This window comes from Oryx dammah, unplaced genomic scaffold, assembly GCF_014754425.2.
Source record: "Oryx dammah isolate SB20612 unplaced genomic scaffold, SCBI_Odam_1.1 HiC_scaffold_2, whole genome shotgun sequence".
Classification (NCBI taxonomy): domain Eukaryota; kingdom Metazoa; phylum Chordata; class Mammalia; order Artiodactyla; family Bovidae; genus Oryx; species Oryx dammah.
In genome coordinates this window covers 157,592,730-157,609,484 of record NW_024070186.1, presented here as the reverse complement: position 1 = coordinate 157,609,484, position 16,755 = coordinate 157,592,730, and the positions used below count along the sequence as shown (strand labels likewise).

Here is a 16,755-nt window from a genome sequence, read left to right as displayed (position 1 = left end):
GAATCCCAGGGACGGGGGAGCCTGGTGGGCTGCCGTCTATGGGGTCGCACAGAGTTGGACACGACTGAAGCGACTTAGCAGCAGCAGCAGCCCACTGAGACTCCTCACTGCTGGTGAGACTCTCAGCTGATCAAACACAGTTAGGTGAACAGCATGGAACTGTCAAGAAAGGGAAAAGACAAACTACAGAGTTGAGAAAATATTTGCAACTCATATATCTGATCAGAATTTACAAAGAACTTTTATAAGTCAACAACAGTAAACTGCTCAGCCCACACCCTTCTATAACCCCCTCCCTTGCCCTTGAAGTGTGGACTGCACCCAGTGACAGGAGGAAACAGCAGGACAGGGTCTGGTCATCAACCGTCAAGCTGACCTCGCCTCCCCTTCCCCCTCACTTACTGCCCCATGGGATGAGGAACATGTGTCTCTGGCCAACAACCTGTGTGGACCTGAGGCCACAGCCATGGATGCAAGTTTAGAAGCAAATCCTACCCCAAAGAGTTGCACGGAGTCAGACATGGCTGAGCACAAACACACACACACAGGGACATTGATGTGGTGAGTCAAATCTGCTATTTTATTATTTGTTTTGTGTTTGCCCCTTCTGATGTATATTCTCTTTCTCCTTTGCTGGCCTTTTTGGATTAAGTTAATATTTTAAAGTATCATTTAATGTATTTATTGGCTTTTTAGGTATGCCTTGACCTGGGGGTATGCCCACACTGAGCCATGTCTGCTTCTTTGTGACTGCGTGGAGTGTAGCCCACCAGGCGCCTCAATCCATGGCATTTTCCAGGCAAGAATACTGGAGTGGGTTGCCATAACCTTCTCCAGGGGGTCTTCCCAGCCGGGAATAGGCACCCCCACCCCATTTCTCGTGCCCCCTGTATTGCAGGGAGTTTCTTTACCACTGAACCATCTGGGAAGCCCAGACCTAGGGTTATAGCTCAGCATTATTTTATATTAGTTGCTCTGCTGCTGCTGCTGCTGCTGCTGCTGCTAAGTCGCTTCACTCATTCCTGACTCTCTGTGATTCCATAGGTGGCAGCCTACCAGGCTCCTCTGTCCCTGGGATTCTCCAGGCAAGAATACTGGAGTGGGTTGCCATTTCCTTCTCCATTGGTTGCTCTAGTGATTGTAATTACATTCTTAACATTTCACAGACTATTTAGAATTTATATTGTGCCGTTTCATGTAAGATGCAGGAATTTTGCAACCATGTAGGTCTATTTTCTCCCTCCCCCATTCTATCTGCTCCATTGTTTCTGAGAAGTCATTCATTGTTTGAACTGTTATTCCCTTGAATGTCATTTTTCTCTGGGTGCTTTCAATATTTTCTCTTTTTGTTTGGTTTTCAGTAGTTGACTGTGATGTGTTTGGCTGTGATTTTCTTTTACACAGTCTTCTTAGGACACACTGAGCTGCTTGAATCTGTAAATTAACGTCTTTCACCAGATTTCATGTTTTTTCCTGCCTCATTCTCTTCTGTCCTCTTGGAATTCCCCCTTTAGGCATGTTAGACTTCTCATTCCTCCTTGGATCACTGCCAGGGGAGCCAGGGTGGATGGCTTATTCTAGGAGCGGGGGTCCCAGGAGGCTTACCCCTATTTTGCCACCCCAGGGAAGCTGGTGGTGGGGTGCCAAGGGGGAGCCCGCAACCAGAGCTGACACTAGAGCCTCCTGTCCTGGCAACCATCTTCTGCCCTTGTCACCCTCTGTCACTCTCCACTGGAAGGGGAGCAGGATTCACCGCAGTTACCATGCCCCATTGCCGCTGGACCGTGTCCCCAGCTCAGTGCATGCCAAGAGCTCTGAGAGCAGCTCCTGTGCCCTTCACCTCCTGGTTCCTCAGTGCCCAGCACCCAGGACAGGGAGCAATCATTAACCAGATAAAATGGGGACACGGGAGAACTATATGCTGCACTCTAGAAAAAATAACTTGCATTTAAGTATAATTTTAAGTGTATGAGCCTCCTAAAAGTTTTGATGGGAAAATGATCCTTTATGAAATGATAACAATAGATGGTAGTTGGAGTTAAGAAAAACTTTGTCTCGGTAAAATAAAGATGCAGAAACTCTATCTGTTCCCCAAAGTTCTGCGGAAGCTATTCCTCTTGGCCCTGCATGTCTGGGTGCCCCGGTCTAGTTCATGCTGACACATGGGAGCATGGGGAGGAAGAGAAAGAGAAACTGCTCGCATCCCAACCCTGCCCACACGGGGACACTCTGCTCCCTACCCGAGGAAGCCTGCAGTGGGCTGAGCTGACAGGACACCCGGTCTGTAGAGCACGGGACTCTTTCCAACCTGGGCCTGGCACACAGGAGGAGCCTGGGCTGAACTGGGGAGGGTGGGGGAGCAGGGGGCGGGGGTACTGAGGGCCCCAGCCTTTCCCAGTGTGCCTAGGGCTGAGTGCCCACCTCAACTGGAAGGGCAGCTGTGGGAGCGAGGCCGGCTGGCGCTGGCACTGGGCCCAGGATGGCGGCACTGCTGGCCTGGGCTAAGCGGGAGGAAGGACGGAGGGGAGACCCAAGAGATGAGACAGGTGGGGGGCTTCAGGATGGGCGGGCACCGTCTTCTCTCCTTTGTGGGAAATACGTCTTTCCCTGGGTGGGCGGGTGGGCAGCTATCCACTCAGTCCACCTCATGGAGCCGGCGAGGGCCTCCGAGGGTGTTCCAGCCTGGAAATGGGCTGTATCCAGCAACTTGGTCCATAAAACCAATGCAGGGGACTCAGTTTCCATCCCTGGTCCGGGAAGATCCCACAGACTGTGGAGCCACTAAGCCCAGTCTCTGCAACTGCAGAAAGCCCGTGTGGGAAAACCCATCTGTGGGAAAATTGTGAAAATTCCTGAGATATCCAGGTCCTCATCTATGTACCGTCCCCTCACAGAGCCCCAAGGGTCCACAATCATAGACACCTCTGTGGCCAGTGTTGCAGCCACGCGTTTCAGGAAACAAACTCACTCAGAAGGACAGTGCAGATAGTGGAGTGCAGTTTATTACACCGGCGGGCCCAAGGCAGGGTCTCCTCTTAGCCAAGAACCCCGACCAGTTTTTGTGAAAACCTTATATACCCCAAGTGTCCGTGCCCAATCCCATCTCCCCAAATTCCCTGAAACTAGTCTGAACAAAGGAAAAGAAAGATACAATCAAAGTTAACCGGTGATTCATATGCCTTAAGCCTAGGTAGTTAACAGTGGACAATAATCAATAGGTCTGTGATCATATCCCAATAAGCATAATAGAATTTATGATTCTATTTGGTTACACAGATAATTAGGGTGTTCTTTTAGGCAATGGAGAGTCTAGGTACAAGTCCTGGGGTTCTTCCATCTGGGTGGTCTGGTTTTCCAGTTGGTATGTCATTTCCATAGGTACTAGGCATAGAGCTCAAAGTCCACAGTCCGGCCTATGAGGGAGTCCTGCTTTCACGATGGAGCCTGTTCTGCTTCCTCCTTCACCTGCACCGCTGTAAGCACAGGTCTCCATTTCCAGTACATTTCAGCGTTGCCACCGATAACTTCAGGAGCAGCTCACAGTGCAGCCAGAGGGCAAGTGGCTGCTCCCTCGCCCGAGAGGGGACAGGGTGTCTTGTCTTTCCTTGTGGTCCGTTTGCCTGCTAGTGGACCAGCTACATCTTTTGGGTCGTCTCCTGTCGATTGCAGGGTGCAGGGTGTTTCCAGTGTCTTCTTTCCTTCTGGGCTCTTTTTGAAGGAAGAAACAGACAGAGATGGACGCCATCTTGGGCCAGGCTTCGAACATTAGGCAACACGCATGGTCACTTTCCCAGTGGACTCTGAAGTTTGTGCCTGGGGTCTATAGAAATGGCATATCAAGGGAAAACCAGACCCCAGATAAAAGAGCCTCAGGACTTGTACTTGGACTCTCCCTTGCCTGAAAGAATATGCTAATTATCTCTGTAACAGAACAAAGTGGTAAATTCCATTATGTTTATTGGGATATGACCACAGGCCTATTGATAAATATCCACTGTTTATTTAGTCTTGTGACACAAGAATCATGGGTTAACTTTGATAGGATCTATTTCCTTGTCCAGACTAGTTTCAAGGAATTTGAGGAGGTGGGTTTGAGCAAGTACTCTTAGGGTATACAAGGTTTTCACAAAAACCGGTCGGGGTCCTTGGCTAAGAAGAGACTCTGCCTTGGGCCAGCTGGTGTAATAAACTGTACTCCATTGTCTGCATTGTCCTTCTGAGTGTTTGTTTCCCAGAACGCGTGGCTACAATATTTTCTTAAGTGTGTGAATTCCCTTTCTATCTCAGGTGGGTTACCTTTTATCCTTTGCACAGCACATGATTCCTTCCACTTGGCTTGATGACGTGGATCCTTTTTCCTTTTACCCATTTTACAACTACATAACGTTTTTTAAATGAGTCTGATTTTTAATTTTTTGGCTGTGCCGGGTGTTGTTGCTGCACAGGGGCTTTCTCCAGTTGCGGCAAGCAGGGCGGCTCCTCTCTGTCGCGGAGCACGGCCTTGGGCTTCTCACTGCGGCGGCTTCTCCTGTTGCTCTAGGTCACGTGCGCTTCAGTAGTTGCTCCACAGCATGTGTGATCTCCCTGGACCGGGAATGGAACCTGTGAACCCTGCACTGGCAGGCGGAGTCTTACCCACTGAACTACCAGAGAAGTTCCACTTAACATTTTTTAAAGTGTAGTCAAATAAGTAACCTTTTCTTCATGTTCCCCAGTTCTTTGTCTTGCTTAAGAAAGGCTTTCCCATACCTGTATTCTAAGGGACGTGTTCTAGGTTCTTTTTAATATTTTTATTGTTTTATTCTTGACAGTTGATAACCTCGAATTTTCCATGTACTGTGAGGTAGGATACAGAAACCTCCTACCACAGGGCCCGTTGCCATCTTCAAGTGAGGCCCCCAGGTGGGCCCTTTTTATTATAAAGACTCTTGTTACTTAGCAGAGATCTCTGATTCTGGTCCATCTGCAAGTTCCCCAGCCCCGCAGGTCCCCGCCTCAGACGAAGCACAGACACTTCCCCTCCTGCCTGTTGGGGAGCTTGGTGCTGGAGTCTCACTGAGATGACCCTCAGAGCGGGTAGGGCTGGGGGCGCCGCTGAGCCCATCCTGGGGCAGGGATCGGTCTCAGATGGTACAGTCCTCGGGGCTCAGTGCTAACCACAGCTGCTGTCCCTGCATGATCTGGGTCAGTACAGTGCACTAAAATCGAAGCTCAGCAAAACTGTTAATTGGTCTGTCTCTTTGAATTGAGAACCTGGGAGCCCCCAGCAGCCCTGGGTGAAGAGGCCCTGCCCAGATTCCAGAGGAATAAATAAGAGTTCACACCTGGGGCTTTATCCTCCCCCCTCACCTTACCTCATCCCTCCCTTCCCCCCAGCCTCCAGTGGCACTGGGCTCCAGGGGTCAGCTTCTCCCTCCAGACTGGTAAATCCACAAACACAGAGACACATATACACTGAAATTCAAAAAATTCAAACAGATAGAACCCCTCCTCCCAGTCCTCAGCCACTAGCTTCCCTTCCTGCACCAACTGCTGGATGCTTCTAGGCATTCTCCACCTTTGAGACATGCAAACAATTTTTTTTTCCTACAAAAAGTGGAGCTTTCTGAACACATTATTCTGCCCTTTCCTTTTTTCTGCTAACGGTCCTCCTGCTAGACCATTCCAACCAGTACACAGAGCTTCTGGATTTTCAGCCCACTGGATCAGTGTTTATACCGTCACAGCATTTGAATCTCCATCTGGGTACCCGTGATTCAAATGCCCCTTTCCCTCATGACAGGTATCTGGGCACAGGCTGCACTCATGCAAGCTCATGCTTCTGCGACCATCTCTGCAGGGAAAATGCACAGCGGTGGCAGGGTGAGTCTCCCAGAGGCTCAGCAAACCTAGGAAAGTCTGGGCGCCACAATCAGCTTCTTGCAGATCTGTTAGGTCAAAGAAAAAAGGCCTCTGGGTGCTTTTCATTCTGCATTTCTCTAAGGAGGGAAATTTGCATATCCTTTGCAGGAATCTTCTCCAGTGGTTTCCTTATTGGTATTTCCTTATTGGTATTGGTGGTTTCCTGGTTGGTGTTTCTTATTTATCTGTGGGAACTCTTTGTTAGTAATCTCAGTAAGATCTCTTTGTGATGCAAGTCCAAGAGTCCTCCAGTTTGAGGCTTCCTTTTTTGAATTTGTTGCAGTTTTGCACTTAGCTGAATTTCTCAGTCTTGCCTCTAGTTTCCTGGGTCATATTTAGAAAATTCTTCGCTTCCCCTAAACGCTAAAAGTTTCCTTAAGTTCTCTGGAGTCCCTTCACCGAAGTTTCCTCTTCACGCTGAAATCCTTAATCTGTTGGAACAGACCCCGGGGTCAAGGGCGAGGAGTGACTCGCACCACCGAGCGAATCGCCACCTTCACAGTGTACAAAATATGTGCAGGAGCCTCTTCATCTTTCCATGAAAGTGTTTTTCACCCACACTCGTAGCGCCTTTGTGGTGTGGCGCGCCGGGAGGCCCGCCGGGGAGTCCAGATCCGGGAGGCGGGAGCAGCCGCCGGCGAGCCGGTCCTCCCGCCGCGCCCAACCAGTCACGCAGCGACCCGGGTGCCCCCAGACACATGTGCGGCGCTCTGCGGCCGCCCCGAATCTCCTGCGCATTCCAAGTCACGCCACACCCTTTCTGTCTCAGAACCAAGACCCCCGCGGTCCTCTGGGTCCGGCGCCACTTCTGCCCCCACTCCGCCCCCCGTGTCCCGCGACCCTGCACCGCATCCCGCCCCGCCTCCGCTACTCTGCGCGCTGCGGAGGACCCGCGTTCCCGCTCAGTCCTGACCCACCTCTGACCTATTTTCCCAGCGCGCCCTCTTGGTCCACGGGATGCCCTCAGCCCCGCGTCGCAGCCCGCCTCGTGTCACCCTCCCTCGCCCCACGTCACCGCCCCGCGTCGCCCCTCGGTCCCGCATCCTCCTTCCAATCGCCTTCCATGCGCGCCCCCCGCGCAGCTCTCCACCCAGAGCCGGTCTCCGTCCGGGCTCCGGCGGGGCGGGGCCTCACAGGCGGAAGTGCCCGGGGCGCCGGTGGCCGGGACCTGCCCGGAGGATGGGAGCCTTGGGCAGAGGCGGCGGCGGGGGCCGCAGTGGCGGCGGCGGCTGCCCGGGCGGCGGCAGGGGCGGGCGGCCTGGTGCGCGGGCCGGGTAGCGCCTGGCCGAGCGCGGAGCCATGCGCGGGTCTGGGACTGGGACCGGGGGCGCAGCGGTGGCGGTGGCGATGTCGCTGCTGCTGCTGCTGCTCTCTCGGTCCCCGCCTGCCGCCGCTGGCGACGGCAGAAAGAGCGGTAAGCGAGCGCGGACCCGCGGGCCCCATCCCGGGGGCGCGGGCGGGGGCGCGGGGTGGGGGAAGAGGCCGGTGGGGGGGGGCGGGTTTGGGATTGTGACTCACCTGGGGACACCTGTGCGCTCACCTGGCAGGGACGTAGGCATCAAGTCCCCACGCCGTGTTGGGGGCGCAGGGCGCCCCCTTGGAGGGCGCCGAGTGTGAGAGCGATCGGATAGAAAGGACGCCCTCTCCCCCTCCTCTGTGCCCAGGGCCAGGTTCGGCCAGACTGTCCCCTTGGAGCAAGCTCTCCCTTCCTTCCTCCTCCCCCTCCTCCCAACGCGTTCTGATCGGGTAGGACCTTCGGGCACCGTGGTGAGGTTGAGCGGCCCAGGGGGAACTCTCCTGGGACTCCAAGGGCTGCGGTGGGAGTGTGAGTTCCTAGGAGGAAGCCTTGGGCAGTGGGGTTCCAGGATGCCGTCTGGTCTGGGAGAGGGGCAGAGCTGGAGAAAGTTGCTCAGATCCTGGACTCACAGCCAGGTGCGTGTCATGGCTGCGCCTCTCCCACAGTGACCACTACCCCAGTGCAGTCACTTTCAACAGCTGGCCTTGCTCATTGTCCCCAGGACGCTCATAGGCCAGAGTGGTTCAGAGAAATGGGCACCTCTGTGCTGTTTGGGAACTTCGGCTTCCGGTGACAAAGGCTCAAGGGGGTGGCTAAGGCTCAAGGGGGTGGCTAGTCACAATCCCAGGTGCTGCTGGGCGCCTGGGGTTGCTGAGTAAACTACCTGACTTTTGTGGCCTTGGGCTCTCTGATGGCCTGCTGGCGGGCCTGGGAGGGCCCAGATGCCCCAGGAGGCAGTAGGCAGCTTATCCAGCACAGCATGGGGCTGGCTCCCAGCCCATCCCCACCCTCCTCTGAGATCTTGCTCCTCCAAGCTCCTGTTTCTCTGAGGGCTGTGCCTCTGGTTTCTGAGCCTGGCTTAGCTTGAAGTGAAAGGCAGTTTCCCCAAGGCTGGCCCCTGATGAAAGCACTCCGCTGGGGACTGCCACCCCTACTTTCTCCTTTTCTTCCTTCTCCCGGGTCAGGGCTAGGTAAGGAGTCATTGGTAGGGAGATGGAAAACCTGGGGCAGCGCTCCCCTCCCGGGTCTGCTGAACGGATCCTGCTCTCTGTGTGATCTTGGCATCTGGGGTCTCTAGGTGGGCAGGGTCTCTGCACTGGGTGCCTGTGCTGGTTTGGAGGATGTACGAGAGGATCCCCTTACTAGGGTCCCCAGACAGGCTCAGGGACTTTCTTTCTCCCATGCCCAACCCTGTGTCCTTGGAGGGGGTTGTTGGTAGAGCAAGTGTGCCTGTGGCTGGTGCTTCCTGATACTGGAAATGTGACTTCCACGTCTGGCTTGGATGTGTAAATGGCCTGGTACATTCACCAAGAAAATGGAGTGGGCCTCTTGGGCAGGGAGGTCGGGATGCAGGGCTGGGGATGGGATGGAGGGGCTGGGTGGCCTGGGGAGTGGGAGGTCTTATCTCTTGTGCACCCTGAGGAGACTTTACAACCACCACTGAATTGCAGGTGTCCAGGGCTGGTGGGGGAGCCAGAGGACCCAGCCCCTCTCAGGCCAGGGGACTGCACGCCACAGCTAGACCTCTCCTGCTTGGCCATATCGAGCAGCTGGGTGCTCGGCAGCTGGCTGACTGTTTCTCTAAGGCCCTGTGATCCCATGGTGGTGGCAGTGGGGGGATGGTGCAGCAGCCTCAGGAAAAGTTTATATTAGTTCAGTGGCTCCTAGTCTCTTAGCAATCAGGCCACAGCCGGCAGTTAGAACCTGGTGACCAGCAGATACCTGGAAAGCCGAGTGCTTGTGCTGTGTGGTGCCTACCCCTGCCCAGCCCCCCATACTGGGCTCCTGGGAGCTCAGATGGCTTTGCAAGTGGCCTGCTATCTCTTTTCAAGGTGCTTCCATGGGAGTCAGGAGGCTGGCAAGACAGCCAGCTGCTCACCTCGTTCCCTCACCTGCTCACCTGGCCCACCTGGAGGGGCCCCGGGCTTACTGCTGGGATCGAGTGGGTTGCTACCCTCCTAGTGGGGCAGGGGGAGGAGAGGGTGGCTCCACCCTGCTGTGTTCACAGTGTATTTCTTTCCGAAGCACTTTAACATCCATTAACCATGGAGGGAGGGGCAGCTGAAGGGAGGTGCTGTCCTACTCGGCCAACTCAGAGGAAGCTGGGCTCAGAGAGGGGAAGGGACGGTCAAGGTCACTCCGGAACAAGGCCTGAGCTGGCAGTGGGGCAGTGCTTCCTGCTGAGTAGCCCAGGCACCTCCTTAGTCACCTCTAGACACAGAGCACCGAGGCGTGCCTGTTCTTGGCAGGCCCAAGAGCATTCTTACCCACTCGTGGGGCAGGTGGTTATGCCGTGGGCCCCAGACACGAGGTTGTACTGGTTAGTGCACTCTCCTAGGAGGGTCCTAATCCAGGGTTGGGTCTCCAGAGACCTTTAGAGCTGGTTTGGAAAGGCTGGTGTGACAGGCGGGGCCTTGGGTGACAACTTGCAGAGTGTGTTGGGGAGAGGAGCCATGGAGGTGAGGGGCTGGGAGACACTGCCAGGACTGGGGAGCTCCGGGGTGGGGTGTAGGCAGCTAGCCTGTGTGCTGCCAACCCCTGCTTTGTCCCTGTGCCACTCTGCAGGGGCCTGTGCCCACTGAAGCAGCCACTCCAGCCTAGGTGCTCCCCCCCAACCCCCTGCAACACACACACAGGGTCTCTGCTCGCCTCCTGTCTGGGTGAGGAGGGACAGCAGCTCTTCCTGTACCCCAAATCATGGCCTGAGCAGGCAGCCAGCCTCCGGACCTGGTTGCCCTGCCCTGTCCACTCCAACCAGGACCAGAGATCCTAGCACTGGGGAGACTCAGTGGAGGTAGGGGTGTGTCCTGGCCTCCAGTGCCCAGGGCAGATGGGAGGAGGGGTGGGGCTCCCACCTTGACTTCTTCTTGTGCCTTTCACCCTCCATCCCTCAGCCCCAGGTATGCCAGGGCTGCGGTGGGGGGGCCCCGGGGGCTGTGAGCAGTGTGGAGAGGAACAGCCCTCTGAGGGGGGCTCTTCCTGCTTCTGAGGTCTGAGGTACTTGACCTCATGTTGACCCAACATTTGATTAGTGTTGGGGCCTGTGGGACTTGTTGATCGGGGGTGCCTGGTGGGTGGGATGCAGAGATCTGGGGGACTGAGCCTGTGAGCTGGAGGTTGCTGGCAGTGCTGGAGGGGTTAGGAAGATGGATGTGCAGACGTGGGTGAGAACGTGATTCCTGAGTGAAAGCTTCTGAGCCCCAGCCTTCACCAGGGGTTGAGGGCAACAGTGACTTTTCCCAGGTTGGGGTTGGTGTGCCAGGCATCCCAGGGGCTCTGTGGCTCCCCTGACAGCTTCTCTGAGGCCAGGCCAGGCAGAAGGGCCTCTGCCCTCCACCTTTCTCCGTCTTGTCCCCAGGGGCGGGCTCCCAGGCTCCCTGGCCGCCTGACAGTGCCTTCTCTGCAGACTCCAGGCTGGTGTCCGAGCAGTTCTCCCAGGCCCCGCAGAAGCTGGCCTTCTACACCTGGTATGGCAGCGCCCGGCTCTTCCACTTCCGTGTGCCCCCAGACACGGTGCTGCTGCACTGGCTGCTGCAGGTCACCCGGGGCAGCGGCCCCACTTGCAACAACGTGGAGACCACCGTGTAGGTGCCAGCCTGCTCGTTGCCTGCCTGCTGGAGCCACCGAGGGCCACACCTGAGACCTCCCTGCTCTCCCTGCCTCCAGGTACTTCCGCTATGGCGCCCCTCCTGTGATCAACCCACTGGGCACCAGCTTCGCCAACAGTACCTCTGTGCAGCCCTCCTTCCTCCTCAAGATGCTGCAGGACAACGCCTCTTTCAATGTCTCCTACCCAGCACCTGGGGACTGGTTTGTGGCCGCCCACCTGCCCCCCTCATCTCATAAGATTGAGGTGAAGGTAAGGGCACTCCCTCTGGGGAAGGGGGACAGCACCGCCCAGTGCACGAATGACTGGTCCCTGCTATTCACCTCCTTAGGGCCGACTTTGCTCAGGGCTCTGCTGCCCAGCCCTACCCCCCAGCCCCAGGCTCTCGGGGCCAGCCCCGTCCGCTCTGGACCAGTCATTCCCACTAAGTCCATCCCTTCCTCTCTGGGCCAGCCCCGCCCCATCTGCTCCATCCCCGCCCCCAGGGCCAACCCCGCCCCCTCGGTCCATCCCTGCCCCTCTGGGCCAGCCCCGCCCCATCTGCTCCAACCCCGCCCCCTCTGGGCCAGTCTCGCCCCATCTGCTCCAACCCCGCCCCCTCTGGGCCAGCCCCGCCCCATCTGCTCCAACCCCGCCCCCTCTGGGCCAGTCTCGCCCCATCTGCTCCAACCCTGCCCGCTCTGGGCCAGTCACGCCCCCTAGGTCCAGCCCCGCCCCTCCAGGCCAGCCTCGCCTCATCTGCTCCAAGCCCGCCCCCTCCGGGCCAGCCTCGCCCCTCTGGGCCAGCCCTCCCCCACCTTCTTTCCCTGTCCCTGCTCTCTCCTCAGGACTTTATTCCCACCTGTGCCTACATCTTCCAGCCAGACATGGTGGTCGTGCGAGTGGTTGAGATATCCATCCTGAAGCCTGACGTGCCCCTCCCACTAGTCCTCCTCTCCCAGCCCAGCTACCTCAAGTAAGTGCAGGCTTGCTGGAGTGGGCAGCCCTGCTGTCCTCAGGCAGGTGAAAAGGTGGGGGGTCCAGAAATTTAAAATTGGGGTCGGGGGGCGGGATGAAGCTGCAGAGCCCAAGTGAGGCTGTGTCCCCTTGGCTGCAGAGTCTTCATCCCCAAGCATACCCAGGAGCTGTGGCTGGAGCTGCAGGGCTGTGTGTCCAATGGGAGCCTGGGCTGCCCTGTGCACCTCACCGTGGGCTCGGCCACCCTGCCAGGAAACTTCCAGAAGATGCTCACTTGTAGCGACCCGACCACAGCCTGCCGCCTGCTGCTGCCCTCACCACCTTGGGAACGGTGGCTGCAAGTGACGGCCAAGAGCCTGGCAGGGCCCCGCGTGCTGGTGACGTTTAGTGCTGTGGCTGCCCTCACAGGTGGGCTGTTGGGGGGGTGGCTCTACCCCTCCACCGCCGGGCCTGCCTTCACTGAGCCCCTTGTGGTCCTGACAGCCTGCAGACCGTGGACTGTGAACCTCCAGCACCTTCTGAGTAGCCCAAACCAAAGCAGCAATGCCTCCACGGGCACGCCACTCCCAAGTCCCAACACCCAGGACCTGGACCAGAGTGGCGAGGTGGGCAGTGGCCCCTTCTGCTTCAGGAGCTTCCCCATCCTGCGGGAAGACTTGGATGTGGTGTCCGTGCGCTTCCGGCCCCTGGACAGGGTCTCGGTGCTCGTGCGGTCGGACATGCCCTCGGTGATGCAACTGCACCTCAACACGGGCATGGACAGTGGGGGCTCCCTCAGCATCTCCGTGAACATCAACCAGGTACCCTGGTCCTCGAGGTCGGGCTGGGATTGGGACCCAGGGCCTGGGGCTCAGACCTTCCTGGGGTGCAAGGACTGCTCAGGCCTTCCTATGCCCACTTTGCCACGGAGATTGGGTCGGGGTGGCCTTTCTGGCAACAGAGTGAGCCTGACAGGGCATCGGGCCGGCATAGGTGCCAACTGAGAAACGGGAGGCCTGTCCCGGGGGCAGCGGGTCCCTGTTGGCAGGCCTGGGGCTTCATGGGGGCAAGGAGCTGAGGCTGGGGCCCTCGGCCTGGAGGGGGTGGTCCTGGTGGGCCCTAAGCCAGCGGGAGCCACAGAGAATAGCACTTAACACCAGAGGTGAGCGTGAGGTGGAGGCTGGGGACTGACCCTGCTTGGCCTCCCTTCCAGACCGTGATTGCCGACAACACTTCGGTGGTGGCCTGTGTGACCGCCGGGTCGCCCTTCCTCAGCTTCAACACTTCGCTCAACTGCACCACAGGTACTGGCAGGCGCGTCCAGCCCAGGGACCGGCGGGCATCTGGCTGCCTCTGACCGGGCCTTCCCACTCCCTCCCTGCAGCCTTCTTCCAGGGTTACCCCTTGTCCCTGAGTGCCTCGTCTCCCACAGCCAACCTCAGCATCCCCTACCCAGAGACAGACAACTGGTACCTCTCCCTGCAGGTCCTCTGCCCTGAGAGGCCTGAGTAAGTAAACTTGGGGGCAGGTGGCCAAGTGGTTGTGCTCAGGCCTGTGGATGGGGCTGCCTGCATCCCAGTTTTGGGGGTCTTCCTCCAGCAGTGCCGGGTCAGTTGCCTCCTGCGGGGTCACCCTCTCCCCCCAGCCACTGCTCCCGTGGCAGCTCCGAGAGTGAGGACACGAGCGGGGATTCTGGTCCCAGCCCCAGGCAGGCGGGGGCTCAGGCGGGCAGGGAGAGGGCATCCTGGCCTTGCACAGCCCCTTGTGGTTATAGTCCTCCGGGGCCTGGGGGCCTCAGCTCTGAGTTCAGGTGTCCAAGACCCTCTGAGAGCTCCAGAGGGGGGCTGGCTAGCAGACCTCTGCAGCCAGCCTTCCTGGGGCCCCTCCTCGCAGGGAATGTGTGCAGGCCTCAGTCCTTGTGGAGACCACCTTGTACTTGGTGCCTTGCCTGAACGACTGCGGACCCTACGGCCAGTGCCTTCTGCTGCGTAGACACGGCTACCTGTATGCGGGCTGTAGCTGCAGGGCAGGTAGGGATGGTCCATCAGGTGCCTTCCGCCTGTGCCCATGGACCCCAGCCCTGGTCCTCTTTCTGGCAGCCACCCCAGCTCGGCCAAGGTTGGAGGGTGCCCCGAAGAGTGAGGGCCACCGCCTCCCTCCCCGGCCTGCCATGCCCCCCAACCCCTGTGTGGGCGCACAGAGGCACCCCCGGAGATGGGACTGCTTTCTGGTCTTGGTTTCCCCTGCTCACACCTGCCCACACTGGCCTCCATTTGCCCACTCCTGTCCTCTCCCGCTGTGGGGTGAGGAAGGGTTTCCTCCTCAAGGCCCTGGGCATGGAGTAGGCTCTGAGGTTCCTGAGCAGCCACAGCCTGGCCTGGCTGCACTGGCCCGGCCTTGGCACCTACAGTGCTGCGTTGGCCCACAGGCTGGCGTGGATGGAGCTGCACAGACAACAGCACGGCCCAAACTCTGGCCCAGCAGAAGGTAGCCACCCTCCTGCTCACCCTGAGCAACCTCGTGTTCCTGGCCCCTATCGCCATCTCCGTGCACCGCTGCCTTCTGGTGGAGGCCTCAGTCTATGCCTACACCATGTTCTTCTCCACGGTAAGCCTGCCCGCTCCCCGGGGTTGGGGGGAGGTGGGAGGCTGGGCTGTCGCTCACCACTCAGCCCACAGTTCTACCACGCCTGCGATCAGCCGGGCGACGCTGTGCTCTGCATCCTCAACTACGACACGCTGCAGTACTGTGACTTCCTGGGCTCTGGAGTGTCCATCTGGGTCACTGTCCTCTCCATGGCCCGGCTGAAGGCATCCCTGAAATACGTGAGTGACCTCTTGATGCCTGGGTCTGGGTCCTGGGAGAGCGGAGGCCCTTGTGCACAGCGTGTCAAGGGAGACCAGAAAGGGGGTTCCCACTGCCCTTGGAAACCTTTTGTTCTGACCAGTCGCCTACTGGGAAAGGTGCCTCCAGCTGCGAAGGGACTGTGCTGGCTGCTCGGAGGGTGCCAGGAAAGGAGGTGGTGGGCAGGGTTAAGCCAGGCCTCATCCAGAGAGGAGGCCTGGAGCCCCAGACCTGGACCAGACCTCCCCGAGAAGCGGCCAGCTCTGCTCCTGGAGTCCCTGTACTGAGGACACTTCAGGGCTTGGCTGCTGGAGATACGTGCCCTGGACAAGTCCATGCTTCAGAAACTCCCTTGTGGGGAGCTTTCTGGTGGCCCAGTGTTTCAAACTCTGTGCTTTCACTACCCTGGGTCCAGGCTGATCCCTGGTTGGGGAACTAAGATCCCACAAGTTATGCAGAATAGCCAAAAAGAGCAACAACAACAAAAACTGCATTAGAAATACACCTGTGGATGGACCTGAGGGACCAGTGGATCCCAGCAGTGTGGGAGCTGGGAGAGGATTACCTCCTCCCCACCAGCAGAGCAGGACACAGGCTGCCAGTTTCTGCAGGGGGGCTGGCAGGGGTGCTGGGGACGATGAGGGGACATGGGGATGACCAGCAGGCCCACACCGCCTGCTCCTGCTGGACCTTGTGCCATCAAAGACAACCTGGCCTAGGGCTCCCATGACCCCACCATCGTCCCTGTGTTTCGCCCAGGTCCTCTTTATCCTGGGCACTCTGATCTTCGCCACGTCCTTGCAGCTGGACCGCAGGGCCGCCTGGAACACGATGGGGCCTTGCCTCTTTGCCATCGTGGTCATGGTTACCATGTGGGTAAGGACCTGCTCGGACCCCCTCCCCTGGAAGTTGGGGTACAAGAGTGTGGGGTCCCCATACATGCTCACCCTGTGAGGACAGAGTGTGGCCCCTCGTTCCGTCCATGTTCTCGTTCCTGGGTCCATGTTCTCGTTCCTGGGTCCATGCTCTCCACACCCACTGAGGGCAGCCAGCAGCAGCCCACAGGGTCCCAGTGTGGCTTGGCACCCCTTGAGCCCCTCCAAGCAGCCCTGGGCAGCGCCCCGAGATGTGACCGCAGCTCCGTGCAGATGCCCGTGTGGTTTCCTCCAGGTGTACCGCTGCGGCCGCCGGCACCACTGCTACCCCCCCTCCTGGCAGCGCTGGGTCTTCTACCTCCTGCCCGGCCTCTCCATGGCTGCTCTGGCCCTCACCATCTATGTTTCCATGATGACCAGCGAAAACTATTACTACACCCACAGCATCTGGCACATGCTGCTGGCAGGGAGCGCAGCCTTCTTGCTGCCGCCAAGGGACCAGCACGCCGAGCCCTGGGCCTGCGCCCAGAAGCTCAGCTGCCGCTATGAAATCTGCAGGAACCACCGGGACGAGCTATACACAGTGACATGACAGCCAGCTGGCGGCACCTGCAGCTCTGCTGATCCCTCCAGCCAGGGGCAGGGTGAGGGAGTGGGACCCTATGCAGATCCATTTCCAACGGAATAAAACTGCCCTGCGCATTCTTTGGCTTCCCCGTCCCGAGGGAGGACCACACCCCCAGATCCTTGTGCCTGCGGGCTGCCGGCTGACTCAGTCCCTCTGCAGGTCCCGGCTGGTGTCTGTAGGGGCCCTTGGGGCCAGGGCCAGGGCAGGCTGCCTGGAAAGCACAGGTACCATGTGGGAGCAGGCTCTGGGTTATCCTGGCCTGGGGATGGCTGGAGGGGGGTGTGGAGTGGGAGTCCCCCACTGCCCAGCTCCCCTGTGAGGCTTTGGTGTGAGACACCAGGTGGACAGAGGGGCCCTGAACCTGCCTCCCATGGGCCTCTGGCTTCTTGACCCCTTTGCCTTGAATGCCAGCCTGCCTTGGGCATGGACCTACCCCCTGCTGACACAC

At 58.3% G+C, this 16,755-nt stretch overlaps 1 protein-coding gene across 1 annotated transcript; it reads left to right on the top strand.

Annotated features, from left to right (window-relative positions):
* The first annotated feature begins 7,121 nt into the window (after window positions 1-7,121).
* Window positions 7,122-16,384, top strand: PGAP6 (post-glycosylphosphatidylinositol attachment to proteins 6). Its single transcript, XM_040229370.1, has 13 exons — window positions 7,122-7,315; window positions 10,824-11,001; window positions 11,084-11,276; window positions 11,852-11,979; window positions 12,121-12,389; window positions 12,465-12,781; window positions 13,174-13,264; window positions 13,345-13,468; window positions 13,854-13,990; window positions 14,389-14,567; window positions 14,639-14,785; window positions 15,564-15,680; window positions 15,975-16,384. The coding sequence occupies exons 1-13, from the start codon at window positions 7,201-7,203 to the stop codon at window positions 16,269-16,271; spliced, it is 2,292 nt and encodes a 763-aa protein (XP_040085304.1). The 5' UTR covers window positions 7,122-7,200; the 3' UTR covers window positions 16,272-16,384.
* The last annotated feature ends 371 nt before the right edge of the window (window positions 16,385-16,755 follow it).

Coding starts and splice junctions, on each gene's coding strand:
- PGAP6 (XM_040229370.1), top strand. CDS start 7,201: ATGCGCGGGTCTGGGACTGGGACCGGGGGCGCAGCGGTGGCGGTGGCG. Junction 11,277..11,851: donor CTCATAAGATTGAGGTGAAG/GTAAGGGCACTC, acceptor CTCTCTCCTCAG/GACTTTATTCCCACCTGTGC. Junction 11,980..12,120: donor TCCCAGCCCAGCTACCTCAA/GTAAGTGCAGGC, acceptor CCTTGGCTGCAG/AGTCTTCATCCCCAAGCATA.